At 40.3% G+C, this 15,824-nt stretch overlaps 1 protein-coding gene and 2 pseudogenes across 3 annotated transcripts in view; 2 read left to right on the top strand and 1 right to left on the bottom strand.

Annotated features, from left to right (window-relative positions):
• The window catches only part of TBC1D7 (TBC1 domain family member 7), a 28,586-nt gene extending 21,423 nt beyond the window's left edge, over positions 1–7,163 (top strand). For all 3 annotated transcript variants that reach the window (XM_088471762.1, XM_088471760.1, XM_088471759.1), the window contains exons 7-8: positions 1,385–1,514; positions 6,873–7,163. In XM_088471762.1, coding sequence (XP_088327888.1) covers positions 1,385–1,514; positions 6,873–6,959 — 217 coding nt within the window. In that variant the 3' untranslated portion in view covers positions 6,960–7,163. The remainder of the gene's footprint in view (positions 1–1,384; positions 1,515–6,872) is intronic.
• On the bottom strand, positions 4,055–4,173 carry LOC148524728 (5S ribosomal RNA; annotated as a pseudogene).
• On the top strand, positions 5,243–5,361 carry LOC148524729 (5S ribosomal RNA; annotated as a pseudogene).
• Positions 7,164–15,824: the final 8,661 nt, after the last annotated feature.

The following is a 15,824-nucleotide window of genomic DNA, read 5'->3' on the forward strand; positions in this document are numbered from 1 at the left end:
TGTGTGTGTATATATATATATATATATTAGTGTGTGTGTGTATATATGTGTATGTATATATATATATATATTATTATATAATTTGGATCACTGATAGGGCCCCCGGTCAAGTTTGTTGCCCAGGGGCCCCCACAGACCTTAATACAGCCCTGGTTCTCTGTCTGATATTCATCCAGTAATTGCTTTGGTTTTATAGTTATTGTGCATCACAGGAACTCACTGGCCACACAGACTGCAGTGTTTGCCCAGTTGCTCGGTATGGGCAGTGATACACAGCTTGCGTAGCCAGCGTTTAGTATATCTTTCATTCATTGCCACTGTAATCAGTGGTACAAAGGAGTTATTTATCTAAGATATGGAATAGCCGTGATTAATGTTCAGCCTTTAAGAAAGAAAAATGGGTTTTCTTGTTGTCTCATTGATATCTTAAAAATATTTAACCCACAATTTAGATATTACTTACAAAACGTATGTGATGTCCAGTTGCTTTTGTTCCATTTTCTGTCACATCATTCCCCCCCCCCCCCCCCCCCCTTAGCTGAGATCACTCTGCATTTTTGGATGAGCTTTCCTAAGCCGTAGGGCAATGGTAATGTGGGAGAGCTTTGGGAATTGTTTCCCTTCACGCCACATGGCTTTTCTGTTGTGCATTATGCTATGTACCTCAGGATCTTCTCTTCCACAGAACCATATTCCAGACCTACAATACTTCTTACATACAATGGTGAAATCTAGCAATATATAGGCGCACCATGTCAAATTAGGGAGTCATATGAAGTATAGTGGGTGGTCAGTGCACAGGTAAATTCATACAATTATTTGATGTGACGTAAGATATGTAGCTAAAGATATCAATAATATCTAGTGTGTATATATAGCACCATTACCTCTGCAAGATTATAAAGTTATATGTTCTTGTTTGGCGGTGCTCCCCAAGAGTCAAAAATGTTTGTTTCATGACTTTTGTTCATATTTGTATCTATTGGCGATTTTTATGATAGGATGTATTAAAAGCTAAGTTTTAGAATAAATAATTAGAATTAGAGTGCCCCCAAACAAGAGGCTTCTTCCTCCTTTTTCTTTGTTTAAAATAAGAAGGTAACTCCGCTAATCTTATGTAATATCTCAAAATTATGTTATTTGCTTAAGCCTTGTGGTTGGCAATTCTATTATCAGCTGAACGGAATATAATATTTATCTTGAGATAATGGAGTGGCATGTGGGTGGTATAAGTGAAAGTCTATGTACCTGCCATACAATTGGTGTTGGAAAATATGTTGACTAAAACATAATAAAAGTTGGTCCCAAATTCCTGTTTTCATTACTTATCACATGCCAACTATCCTAATACAATCCATTTTTTCTTCTTCTTCCTTGTCTCCAGGGTATGGGACAAAGTAATTAGCGGATCCTGCAAGATTCTAGTATTTGTTGCTGTGGAGATTCTGCTGACCTTCAAGATGAAAGTGATTGGTCTAAATAATGCAGACAGTATTACTGTATTTCTGGACAAAGTAAGTATATTTAAAGGGGCAAGGTATAGCAGTCAGCTGTCAATAAACCATTATCTAGAAAACAAAAAAGAAGGGCTCGGTGCTGGGGCACTCTTAAACATATTCACGTAAGTTTCACATAAAACATAACTTTTAATAAACACGATTAAAATTGAAAGGGCACCCATGGTACACAGAAATATTTGACAGAGTTATCACTAAATATAATTTTTTATGTGTGTGTGTATATAATTTATTTATGATCTCCAAAGGTAGAGACAGACCAGCACTCCATAATATGCAAAACAGTAGTGAGCTTTAATGTGCCTTTAAAAAGTCAGAAAAACATCAATGAACAGCTCAATAATAAATGAGATGCTTAGCTCCAGACAGAGAACCACAGAGTCACAGCCGTGCGTCTGAGATAATAAATATATATATATATATATATATATATATATATATATATATATATATTATACACACACACACACGAGCAATGCTGTACCCCGGCAGCTGGTTCGGTAATCCTGTTTTCTACTTCAGGGTCCATAGGGTATCCACAGGATACCTTTTGGGAATAGGCGATGGCGTCTCAGTTTCGTAGGTGCCCGGCTCAGAGTCGGATCACCTTTTCAGAGTGGGGCTGTTAAACAGCCCCTGAAGTCATTTCAAGGCAGCTTTGCTGCACAAGATGAGCTAGCGGTGACCCCGGAATATCCTTGACTGTGGCCGGATTGCCTTTCCACAGCGATCCTGCCTCGGGCCTTCCCACCTCTCAGTTTCTCGGTGGCCATTTTTGAGAATTGGCAAATGCTGCTGGAGTTTGATACAGGTGGCATCGCGGTCCGGGTCCCCCGCATACCTCTCTTCCGATAAGGTCAGAGTATGCAGCACTGTTTCCTACCAGGCTCTGTGTCTGCGTAGTCGATCATAGTGCTTTTAGTGCAGGTGATTTATTTCTGCATTGTATGTGACTTACTGTTAGCGCTGTCTGATTGTACTTTCACTTCTGGCTGTCAGCCATTTACTATCCGTGTTCTTTCTCTGCTAAAGCCCTTGCGGTGCGATGTTGCAGGGTGTTCATTGCCTCACAGTAAAAGTATTTTCTGTGTGGGGAGTCACATACACTCCGTTTACACTCATCATGTCTGGGAGTGAACGAGAATATCCTCTTCAGCTAAAATGTACCACATGCAATGTACAGTTAGCGGAGGGAGATGGGAACGCTGAGGGATTATGTAGGGCATGTTATACTTTATCACGCCGATTTCTGTCACTGCACCGGTGCAGGAACTGCCCTGGGCTTGTTTTGCTAATGCACTTACAACCCTTGTGGGCCAGTTGGCGACGCCCCCTGCGTCTCCCCAGATGGGGTTATTGCAGCAGGCGGTAGTCTCATCACCCATGCAGGGGTTCCCCAGGCAGTTGATGGTACCCCAGTGTCTCCCGCTTTCTCCCCCCCCAGGTCTCGCAGGAGCAGGTGTGGGTGAATTAATTGCCCAACACGGTACAGCACCTGACGGACGTTTTACAGGGGGAGTCTCCATTGCGGCCTTTATTGTCTCAGACTGCTCAGTATGATGATGATGACATGACGTCTGATGACGGTGAGATTATTGACTTTTCCGACCAAGAGCCCCTTCGTGCAAAGGAGGGGGAGTCTAAGTCTAAAGTCTATATACCTGGCCTTATACGGGCAGTCCGTGCGGCCTTGGTTATTGAGGATGAGGATCCCCCCGTGGCTAAATCCAAATACACCTTCTTTAAGGATATTAAGGGAGATGCCACTGTATTTCCTCTATCTGGTCAGTTGGTGGATCATTTAGAAGAGGCGTGGAAAAATCCGGGTAAGCGGTTCCAGCCTCAAAGACGCTTGGCCTTTGCATACCCCTTTGCGGATAATTATTTTTCCAAATAAGGTGGATTCTCATGTCACACGCCTAGTGAGGAGTGCAACATTGCCCATGCCCTCCTTGTCCTCTTTCAAGGATGTTATAGATCGCAAGCTGGAAATATGCCTAAAATCCATTTATTCCCTTGCTGGAGGGACACACACCATAAGCGGGGAGGATCCAAGCGTATACGCCAAGCCGGAAACAGTGGGGAAACCATGGCAACAGGACGCTGGCCACAGCGTCCAATAGGAAATAGTATATAGACAACAGAAAAATAGAAAAACAAAGCCCTCCGTGCCATAATATCGATATCCTATATTGAGAATTAACAAATAATAAATATACCAGTAATAAACATATTATCATGAAAAAATCAACATCTATCATATTATAAGAAAATAATCAAAAAAAATTACCATATCATAAAACATATTATAATATATATAATTTTGATGTAGGGTCACAAATCTCCTACAATCTTATAATTAATATCTAGATATCCTATCGATTATATGAAGGCATTATATAGGAAGATTAGTTCCCTGGTAATATATAAAAAGCGTGGTTTACTGGTTCTCCAATCCCATGAATGTATGGAATCAAAGATATGCAAAATGCTTTGCTGTGTCACCACTTTGTCCCAAGCCACCTCCTATGTTCATTAACCTACAGCACCTGGTATTCCCAGGTGGTCTCCCATCCGAGCACTAATCAGGCCCAATGATGCATAGCTTCAAAGATCAGACGAGATTGGGCATATCCAGTATGGTATGACTGTAGGTGTGTTACCAATCGGGGAAGTGTGAACGTCCAGGTACACACAAAGCAAGGGTGATACTGTATCATAGTTGATAAAAAATATGTTTAGTAGATTGCACAGAACTAAATTATCTCATTGATGTTATCCAGAAGTAAGTAAGTGATCTCATTAATATTATCATGGGACCAGAGATAAAGGTAACTACCTCTGATGCAGTATTGTCTGTGTGTGTATGATTCAGTGTTAAACTATGAGTGTGTATAAATACAAGGGATAGTCTTGAAAATGTACCCCATCGTGAAATCAAAAATCAGTTATACAAATTGTATATTAGTTAAATATAGAGCAGATCTGTGACACAAAATGAAAATAATAAGAATAAAAATTATATCGAAAATATGCCTCAGATATCTTATCGTATGACAGTGTGTGTGTGTGTGTGTGTGCAGCTTGTTGAAAAAATATTGAGATGTGACCTATCGTGACAATAAAAATATAAATAGTAACTCAAAATGTCTGAATGTGTCTACACTATAATAAAGTTTAAATTGTTAAGTCTTCGAGTATAATGACTGTGATCTCTATTGGTTTGCGATTCCCCTTGCAGAATACCTGGGCAGGGAGTGATGTGAGTAAATAGGGGGTATTATGATTTGAATTGTGTATAAAGCAACAGAAGTGAACTAATGATGAAAAAAGTGTAGCATGTGACTGACGGATAGGGTACCGTATGACAAGTGTGGTGAACTATTAAACTTGGATATTGGTCCCGATTGACATATCCTTATTAGAATATATTACAGTGTGACGGATTTTTGTACCATCTATTAAAATGATACTTTCCATGCCTAATTATGTTTAGCAACGAGATTTGGAATACGTTATAAGAATCTAGATCTACACAAATACCATATAATATATATGTGATTCTTATGGATTGATAATTAATGTGGAACAATTAAAGTACTCTTATGCATTACTTTCTTTGAACTGCGTGTTATTTAACAAAGGGACTCCTCATATGAGAGTGTCCTACAATCACCCTTGCTTTGTGTGTACCTGGACGTTCACACTTCCCCGATTGGTAACACACCTACATTCATACCATACTGGATATGCCCAATCTCGTCTGATCTTTGAAGCTATGCATCATTGGGCCTGATTAGTGCTCGGATGGGAGACCACCTGGGAATACCAGGTGCTGTAGGTTAATGAACATAGGAGTTGGATTGGGGCAGAGTGGTAACACTGCAAATCAAATATTTTCGCCACAATAAATTATATATTATATTTAGTGATAACTTTCTATCAAATATTTCTGTGTAGCGTGGGTGCCCTTTCAATTTTAATCCTGTTTATTAAGTTATATTTTATGTGAAATTTACGTGAATGTATGTTTAAGAGTTCCCCAGCAACTAGGCTCTTCTTTTCTGCTTTTTTTGTGTTCTATGTTCTACTTTGTGCTTTGGAGCACCACCAACGGTGACTCATGACTTACAATATTTCTAAAAGGATGCAATATTGTTGGTACGTACTAATTGAGTTTTAAATTTAGTTCTGTGCGGAATTCTTTTACTTTTGTTTCAAAATAAACAATTGTCTGCCATTTATGTTTTGTTTTTCATGTATTGTATTTGTTTTGGTTCCAAAACTATTTAAGGGGACATAAAAAAGAATAAATTAAAATAAATCTCAAATTATAAATATGTAATCGATACAGCCGCAATACAGCAAATTATCAGCTCATTCCTTCAGAATGTTTACATGAGGGGATATTTGCACTAGTACAATATCTGTTATATAGAGGCAGTGTTGTGCCTGCTCTTATATTGTTTCCACATTTTTCTGTAAGATCGTTACAACCTCTAAAGCCGCATATTCACTTGCAGATATTAATGAGCGATTGAACGATAACGACATCATTATCGTTCAATCGCTCATTAATTGTGCGGGCAGTTTAATGTCTGAAACGACCAGTGAAGCGCGCTCCCGCTGGTCGTTTCCGACATCAATCATCGCCTGAATATGCCGGTCAATCTTCCGATAATGACAGATTGGCCATGTTCAGGGATGAGGGAGGGTGCCTGCACTGAATGACATATCGTTCAGTGAAGGCACTGCAGGGGATGGGGAACGACTGTACGATTACAATGTTGTAATCGTACTGTCGTTCCACTATCTGCAAGTGGATACACGGCATAAGCCTAACATACAGGATCTAGTATTTAGGAGTAGCAATGTGCAACATTACACTTGTCTTGATTGCCATATTACATGTGTTCAGGGTCTTTACATAATTACAGTTTTTTGTCATAAGGTTACTAAACGTAAAATCCAAGTTGCCAAATATCAAAGTACTACTTGTAAAACTGACTAATACATTCAGTATATAGAGGGTTTGGGAACTTACAAGGAAGAAAGTTATTCCACCTAAAGTTATGATTGCTGGGGCTAAGTGTGACCTTCTTTCTATGCCCAGCATACTTTCTGTATAATTTGATTACCGCCACCTACCTCATTCTAAAATAAGAGAGAAGAATTGCTTACCTGCAGCTTCAGGGCATGCCTTCTGTTATGGAAGTGCTCCAAAAGGTTTTTTCATAATGGGTTCAGTGTTAGGTTTATTGGCCTTTTATTATGGTGATATGTGATATACAGTAACTGTAACAATAATACGAAAAGAGGTCTCTGGTGATGTGACTCTGTTGTGTTCTCTCTTAGATCCCTGAAGACAACACAGACTCCATAGTCAGCAAAGCTATAGATTTGTGGCATAAACACTGTGGAATACCTGCCCATTCAGTGTGATCGTCTGCCCTGGATGTCTACTGACAGCTGTACATTTAACTTTTTTCATTTTATTTATCAGTAATTGTATATTGTCTTTTATTTTCCTCTGTTGGAGCCACTAAATTAATTTTTTCTGACTGTTGTGTGGTCTATTTCTGTATCTTCACTGACGCTGTATAAAAGCTAAAAGATGGAAAAATAAAAACCTGTTGATTATGTGAAGTGCACGGCTTTATACATATCAAATGTTTTTCAGTTACCTTGGTTAGTTTTCAATCACCATGAATTTTACCTATCGTAGCCATCCCAATATCTACAGTAATGTATAAATATGTTTAAAAACGCTTACTGCAAAATGCAGTTTAGAGATGTCTTATCTGATGGTGCCAAAACTGAAATAGCTTCTATTTTTGTTTGTAATGAAGAAGATTGGGGTATTGACCTACTGCATGACTCCCATCTCCCAAACCTAGTGTCGGTCATCGTAATAACCAACAATATAGTTGGTTTCCTGGCACTATAATGCGCACAAATAGCTTTGAAGGTAAAACACTGTATGTAAAATGTGAAAGGAGCGGTGTGAGGAAATCCAGGTCACTGGGGATCTCTTCTAGGTAGTTTGGCTCACAATCTGGCTGGGTTGCCTATCCCATGCAAGATAAGCTAATGTAACTATTACTAGATCTATGTATCATTTAATCTACATCCTTGAGTCCTATTGGTCTCCACTAGTTAAAAAAAAAAAAAACAAACATTCTCATTCTAGTCCCTGAGACTTTGATAAAAGAACATACATTTTTGTAATTTTGTATATACAGGTTGAGTCTCCCATATGTAGAAAAAGGAAGGAAAGTACTCTCTTTTTTGGGGGATTCTACCTATAATGATAAAACTTAACTTTTAATATTATTTCATAAAATAGTCATAGGAAGCGAAACACTTGAAGTTTACACATACAATGTTATACACAAAATATTATTAAAAGCAGGTACTTATATCACACCAAATTATTAATCAGAGAGTGGTCAAAATCTATATAAATAGATTCAATAATCGGAGGTAGGAATACCTAAATTCAAGAGAAACCACCAAATTGAGTCTCCCATATTCAAGATGTTTTGAAACAAAAGTATTTTGGATATCAGATTTTTCCATATTTTGGAACATTTGCATACCATAATGAGATGTCTTAGGAATGGGACCCAAATCTGTTTCAAATACACCTTATACACACAGCCTATAGGTAATTTTATACAATATTTGCAATAATTTTATGAATCAAATAAAGTATGCATACATACAAACTTCACTTATGTCTTTCATATACACCTTATACACACAGCCTAAAGATAACTTATACAATATTTTTAATACATTTTGTGCATTAAACAAAGTTTGTGTACATTGAACCACCAGAAAGCAAAGGTGTCACTATCTCAGTCATGCTAAAAAGGTTCTGTATTTCATACTATTTGGATATGAGTGACTCGACCTGTATATGTGCGTATATATATATATTATATTATACAGGTGTGTTTGTATATATGTGTGCGTGTGTGTGTAATATATATATATATATATATATATATATAATATATATAAAAAATTAGTCCTATCGATTCCAAGAAAAGACACCTTTACCTCTAAAGCCAAAAGGGACATGTCCGAAACTGTCATCTGGGTGAACGACTACAATGCAACAACACAGTCAGTGATGAAGTCTGCCCAAACAACTTTGGCTATCATCACTTCCGACAGTGATCTTCCATCATTAAAAAATTCTAAGCTATTACCCTGTTACCGTCGTGGTAAAAATATAGGAGACTGGGTTGTACGTAAAGACATTTAAAAATAAATAATTGTGCTGCGCTCTAACCGATTTAGTATGTAGATGCTGCAATGTTATACTCCTTATGTATACCACTAGTTCTTAATAACTAGAGTAACATATAGAAGGTTAGTGGTTTTAGCGTTAAATGTTTTTACTGTAAACATGTAAATAAAATACAATACACATTTATCCTATGATGCCTCTCCACATGGGCATGAAAAACATGTATCAATAGGTACCAATAACTGAATAAACATTAAATGAACATACTAAATAAATCATATTAATTAGAAATAATTAAATCAAATGTAATAGTAAATATTGGGGCAGATGTATGAAGCTCTGGAAAGTGATAAAGTGCAGAGTGATAAACGACCAACCAATCAGCTCACAACTGTCATGTTACAGGCTGTGTTTGAAAAATGAGAGGTGGGAGCGGATTGGTTGGTCATTTATCACTCTGCACTTTATCACTTTCCACAGCTTCATACATCTGCCCCATTGTCTCTTAATTAGAACATATAATGCACTATACAAAAATTGGTCAGGTAAAGGTGGATGATAATCCTATATAGTCAATCCAAAGAAAAATAGTGATAACTGAAAGTTGATGTAGCTGATAGCGGCGTCCCGCTAATCGCCTAGCTAAAGTTAACTTTAAATTACTTGAAAGGTGAATGAAGATAATTGAGAAATATGTGAAGATTCCGGTTTTAGGCAGAGCATGAGATATACATAGTCCAGATATTAATGGTACCGTAGCCCGGGGTGTATTTTCTCTGGGTAGGTAGTACGGAGGCCGGAGAATGTGTAGGGGTGCTCTGAACCGGGTTTGCCTCTAACGGGAACGGACGCCAGCAGTGTGCCTGTCTCCAGGATCCTCACTGCGTCCGTGCTTCCGGGAGGCAACTAGGTTAAATACCACCTGGCCTTATCCACCTGTTATTGTTTTACATTTGCATCCCAGATTGCTATTGATGAAATGCAACATTGACCTCCTGTGCAACGGCTCTGGGGTGAAGAGAATAAGAGCCACATTTCTTTCCTACTAAAATTTGTTGTGATAAAGATTCATATGAACTCCTTCACTGCTAGCTTATTTTGGCTCTTTTTGGACTGATCACATTACATCATCAATATCCGTAATTGTGCTGTAACTACACAAATAATACCTTGGTTTTTTTCCTCTCAGAAGACTTCACATGTCCTGAATATAGCATTAGTATGCTTATTTCTCAATAGGCAATAAAAGGCAAAAAAGGTTTTTGTTTTTTTTCTATTGAAATTGCAAGAAAGTGAACTGAAATCAAATGTCTTTTTTATTTTTTTTATTATAACCTCCATCAACAAACACTATGCAGTTCTTACTCCGGCATTAATCCAGATTTCCAAAACAGCAAAGAGCAGGATGTTACATGCAGATTTCTCAATAAAAGCTGCACACAATAAAACTAATTAACCTGTTAGAATGAATGCATAAAATGTGTAGTAATAATTTGGTAGCCCAAAAAGGCATACCATTTTGAAAAATAGACATCATACCACATAACTTGAGAGGACCTCTGTATTTATTATTTCCAGGATGTGGGAGATCTGGGCATTAGAACTCCCCTAGCTATGGATTTCTTTACAGTTTCTATACAGGGGTGCAGGGTCTGCAGTGCACATGGGTCCCTGGATTCAGGGGGGACCACACTGCACACCCTGCACCCATATAGTCTTTATACTTACCTGTCCGTTGTCTCCAGAGTGCTGCTCTACAGTGCCGGGCACCAAAAATCACTGGGAAAATGATGGCAGCCATTTTCCCGGTGTCTCGCACATGCGCAGTACTGCTGTCCCCGGGAAAAGGGCACAGACGCCATTTTCCAGTGACCCTATTCTGGCACAAAGCCAGAATCTACTACTCGCGCAGGCCCACACTGAGTCTGCACACAGGCCCCCCTCCTCTCTTAAAACACCCCTGTTTCTATAGCATAGTTTGTTGTTCTCTGTTCACCAGTACATAACTGATATGGCACATTGTATGAAAGAATGGACTCTCATCTTTTAAACAAGGGTGTTTGTAGGTGTCAGGATGATGGAAATCATACACGTTAAATGCAAATCCCCATCAACCAGGTCTACTAGTATTTTCTGCAGGTTTTTTCTGTTTTTAAATAATGTCAATTTAAAAAAAAAAAACAATGTGTGGGGTCTCCCCCACATCTATAACTAGCCCCGGGCCTTTGAGCCTGGGCTTGGATTTGAAAATAGGACAGAAAACAATGTTGGATCCCCACTATTTTCCAATAACCAGCACTATGCTGAACCAGACAGGGGGCTGACACTATAGCAGGGGACTCAGTGTGGGGTACCCCTGTCATAACTGTAACCATCCCCAACCTGGTCAGCCAACAGCTGGAATTCCTAGGGAAGTTGGGTCTCCACACCCCAAGGACAACCAACAGCTCAATACTCTTCACTGCGCCCCCTGGACTTTGGGTGTGGAGGTAATAGATAAACAAAAATATTGGTTGGTTTTTTAAATTACTGAACGAGGGCTGTGTACAGGTGTTTATTTAGTAACAGACTTCAATATTCGACGTTCATGTCCTGTCTTTTGAAATTTGTTTTACAGGTGTCAGTGGGCCAAAAATATCACACTCCTACATTTAATTTTATTAAAATAATAATGAATGTAAATCCCTAGGGAACAACATTTATATATATAACTTTCACCAGCTGATATCTTCATGCCATTTTGGGAGCTCCATCTTATTCATACAAACCTCATTTGCCAGATTGTTTGCTGAAAGCTGGACCCCATCACTTTCCAGCAGCAGCAGCAGATTTCTTCCACAGGACACAGAGAAGTATATACGCGTCTGAGGCCGGCGCAGCTGCACACATCTTACAGCATCTGATGGTTCAGCTCCCGGCTACTAGTTCACCAAGGCCCCGGAGCTGCAAAGGTCTGCATACAATCTCTGTCCACAGTTTACACAGCAATAACATTCAATGTTGCAGAATGTATACTTAGATGTTTAAGACTAGGGGCTATATTTACAAAGTGGCGTCTTGCTTCATAAATATAGATGTATGTATCTATTTATAACTGCTGGTGGTCCAGGATTTATTCAAGACAGCAAACTTCCATTGGTTACTATGTAGGTGTATCAAAAGCATCAACTGTGTTCTTTTCAGATTGCTTATAAGTAGAAGCTCCAGACTTTGCATATCTAGAATATACAAATATAGGGCCTGATTCAGCAAGGATCGCAGTTACTAATACGCATGCAATCGGCCAATTGTTGCATTCTGCGTATACAATGCAGTGCGCGTGCATGACCTAGCTATTGTGAATGGGACTGCGACTGCAGAAGCTGCGCAGACCCCTCGCAGAGTGATTGACATGAAGCACCGTTTGTGGCTGGTGACAGGAGGGGGGGTACACAGGCATGCCAGTTGCAGGGGTGTGCATAACTTTGCCACTGCGGTGTCATATGCAGTGTGAGGTCTCATAGCGTGCGTGGAAGTTACCAATTTCTGAGTAAGGTCATGGTTTGCCAGCCACCTCCATCAACGATCATGGCCACTACTACTTCTACTGTCCGCTACAATGTATAATGGTAGAAGTCTGCCAGCGGGCAGTGCTGCAGCTGCCTGTCCCTGTGGTCCGCCCCCTCCCTGTCTGCTGTAGTGTCTTCAGGGAGGGACTGGGAGAGACGTCATGACGTGTCTCCCAATACAGTCCCACAGTGCCCTGCGCCGAGGAGCTTTTCCTCTGGCGTTGGGCTTTCCAATGGCTCCCACAGTGACGTGCCGAGGATCTTTGTTATACAGGTAAGTGCGCTGTATTCAGGATAGAACCTGGGGGAGGGGGGATTTGTACTGTGTGACATAATGTGTATGTGGCATTACTTCTGTGGGCATAATGTGTATGGGGCATTACTACTGTGTGGTCATTCTGTGTAATGGACATTACTATTGTGTGGCGTAATCTGTAAGGGGCATTACTACCATGTGGTCATACTGTGTAATGGGCATTACTACTGTGTGGTGTAATCTGTAAGTCATTACTACAGTATAGTCATAATGTGTAGTGTAATGTGTATAAGGGACACTACTATGTAGTGTGATGTGATTAAGGGGCACTACTGTGTCTCGTAGTATAAATTGGGGGTAGTATAGTGTGGCCACGCCCTTTCCCTACATGAACATGCCCTTTTTTTCGGCCGGGCACCTGCGACGCTGTCCCTGTTTACAATATATGCACCAGTTGCATAATAAATTAAATGCATTCATTTTCAAGCAAGAAAATTCAGAGTGCAACCCACGTATCCAATTCTGGAATGTATAACTGAAAGAACAAAGGGAAAGGAGGATACTATTTGCGAACAATACAGAGAATAATAATATTAAAACATATTCAACTTCATTTATCTGTATTAAAATATACACAAAACTAGAGTTACAAAATGTTACAGGCATACAGTATATACAATGCTATTACTAGCAAGACATGACTAGTAAAAGCACTGTCCTTTTAAATATCGGGCATAAACACGAACAGATGTGTTGGATTTTACAACCCAACACTTCATAAATAAACCCCTGAGTGTTGTGATATCACTCCTGCAAGGACCTTGACTCTCATCCCCACTATTTAGGGGGAAATATATCAAGCCTTCTAAAGAGTAAAGAAGTTTCCCGTAGCAACCAATCAGATCCTAGCTAGTAATTATCAAGTACATGCTATAAAATAAGTATAAGCTGATTGGTTGTTATGGGCAACTTCTGCACCCCTTAAACTGGGTACACACCTAATGGATACGAGGGCTGATTCAAAAGTAATGAGACAGATTTTTTTTATTCAGAATCAGATGACTCCACAGGATCTGAACATTTTTATTTCTTCTCAGGGTCCATAGGGGATCCACAGGGATACCATGGGGTGTGTGTGGTTGGGTATGCAGTCGGGAAGCCGACGGACCTAATCCCGACAGCCGGCTTCCCGACTGCTTTATCCCGGCGAGGGTTAAATGACAGGCATCTAAATCTACACGCCTGTCATTTTACTGACATCGGGAGACCGGCATCCGGCATCCCGATCAAAGGGATGCTGGGCGCGGATAGCCACAGAGAGGGGAGGGTTAGGTTTACTGCTCCCAGGGGAGGACTTAGGGTTAGGCACCCCGGGGGGGACTTAGGGTTAGGCAGCAGGGAAGGGGGGTTAGGGTTAGGCACCCCTAAGGAGGATTAGGGGAGGGAATTAGGTTAGTCTATACTTACCTTAGGGACGATCGGGATTTTCACCCATGTCGGGCAGCCACTGTCGGGATTCCTGTGGTTGGAGTAATCCAGACACCAAACAGTTAAGCTTTAGCTCCCAGGATGCCTCGGTCCTCCACATATGCCCCACCTCGAGCCACAGGCAGACAGTTTTTCGTTTGGTGCAGGGCTGCAGCCGGGCAATGGAGAAGATCAGGTATGGCGATTCCCTGCTTGTGGGGTATCATATGTTGGCAGTCCTTACTTCGGGAGGTGGAGACCCACCGGAAGACACTATGTGGGGCAACTGGTGCATCCGCTTCCCCACTAGACCACTGGGGCAGTTAAAAGCCGGCATTGGGAACCAGGTAGAGGCCAGCGGCACCCGGTGGTTGATGCGGCAATGAGGAGGTAGGCTCTCCCCTGGCAGCTCCTCCCCCAGCCCAGAGCGCGATCCCTCCCAAGAGTTTTCCCACTTCTGGACTGCTCCCCCTACTCACCGTCCTCCTATATGAGATGCTCAGTAGCCATTAACCAATGCTTATTTAAAGATACAGGTCTCAGGAGTGTCGTGTCAGGGGCCTGGTTATACAGCACACAAATCCTACCAGCCCTTGGAGGCTTGAGTAGTTGATTTAGTGCACATTATAAGTATATTTATATGCTCTTTCTCAAACCCTCAACTACCACGTGTGTAGGGGTTCATTATTATTATTATTAGTTTTTTTTTAAAACACATTTTATTGGGAAGATGAGATACAACAGTGACCTACGTAGAGGTCTAATAGTATAGATATGTCATATTGCAAAAATAAGCAAATGTATGAATCACCTATACTGTAACACAAAAGAATCAATAAACAGTAGTGAAAATGCATCATGTATACAGTGAAACATTCTCATCTATTTTTCCTTATATTGAAAAAAGAGTAAGATATGAAAGAAAAAGATGGAAAGAGAAAGAGCAAGATAAAGGAAAAGCAAGAGAAAAAAAGAAAGAAGTCGGGTGGGGAGAGGGGAAAACCCGACTGGACAGAGCCACAGCGGAATGACTTGGTAGTCTGAAAACAGGGATTATATATCAAATAATCACACCAAAAATGATCAATAAAATGCTGGGAGAACCTGGAAATAAGAGGTCCAAGGCTCCCAGACCTTGATAAACTGTAGAGGAGCCCTTCAGTATACTAGTAATGTACTCCATGGAGTGGATATGCCATATTTTAGCTATGATCAGACCCATAGTGGGAGCTTAAGATGTCTTCCATGCTGAAGCAATGATGCATCTGGCTGCCAGAATCATTTCAGTAGATTGTTTATTCTGATGAGGAGATGTTTCAGGGATACATGTAGGGAGTAATAAAACATATTTAGGGCTAAGAGGGACCTGAATTGGTCAGGGTACCCAATTCCTTCTATAGGGGGACTAATTTGGAACAATTCCACGAAATATGCAGAAATGTTCCATCAGTCATGTTACATCGCCAGTACAAAGGGTGCATTCAGGGTGCATTTTGTTAAGGCAAGTAGGAACATAATACCATCTGAAACATAACTGTATGCATTTTCTTTTACACGAACACATATTGAGCTTTTGACCAAGTTAGAGTAGATGTCAGTCCTGATCGTCGTTGTCTAAGGTTTCCCCCAAGTCCGTCTCCCAGGCCCTCTCATGGGAATCTCTGTCGTCCAGTGGTGAGGGCAGAAGTTAGTCGTATAATGTGGAAATAAGTACTTTAGGGGATGCCTTGTGAAGGGCTAAGCTCTCCAGTGTGGTGAGAGATCTGTGGTTGAGTTGT

The sequence above is a fragment of the Taudactylus pleione genome, unplaced genomic scaffold, assembly GCF_031769625.1.
Source record: "Taudactylus pleione unplaced genomic scaffold, aTauple2 ptg000116l, whole genome shotgun sequence".
Taxonomy (NCBI): Eukaryota; Metazoa; Chordata; class Amphibia; order Anura; family Myobatrachidae; genus Taudactylus; species Taudactylus pleione.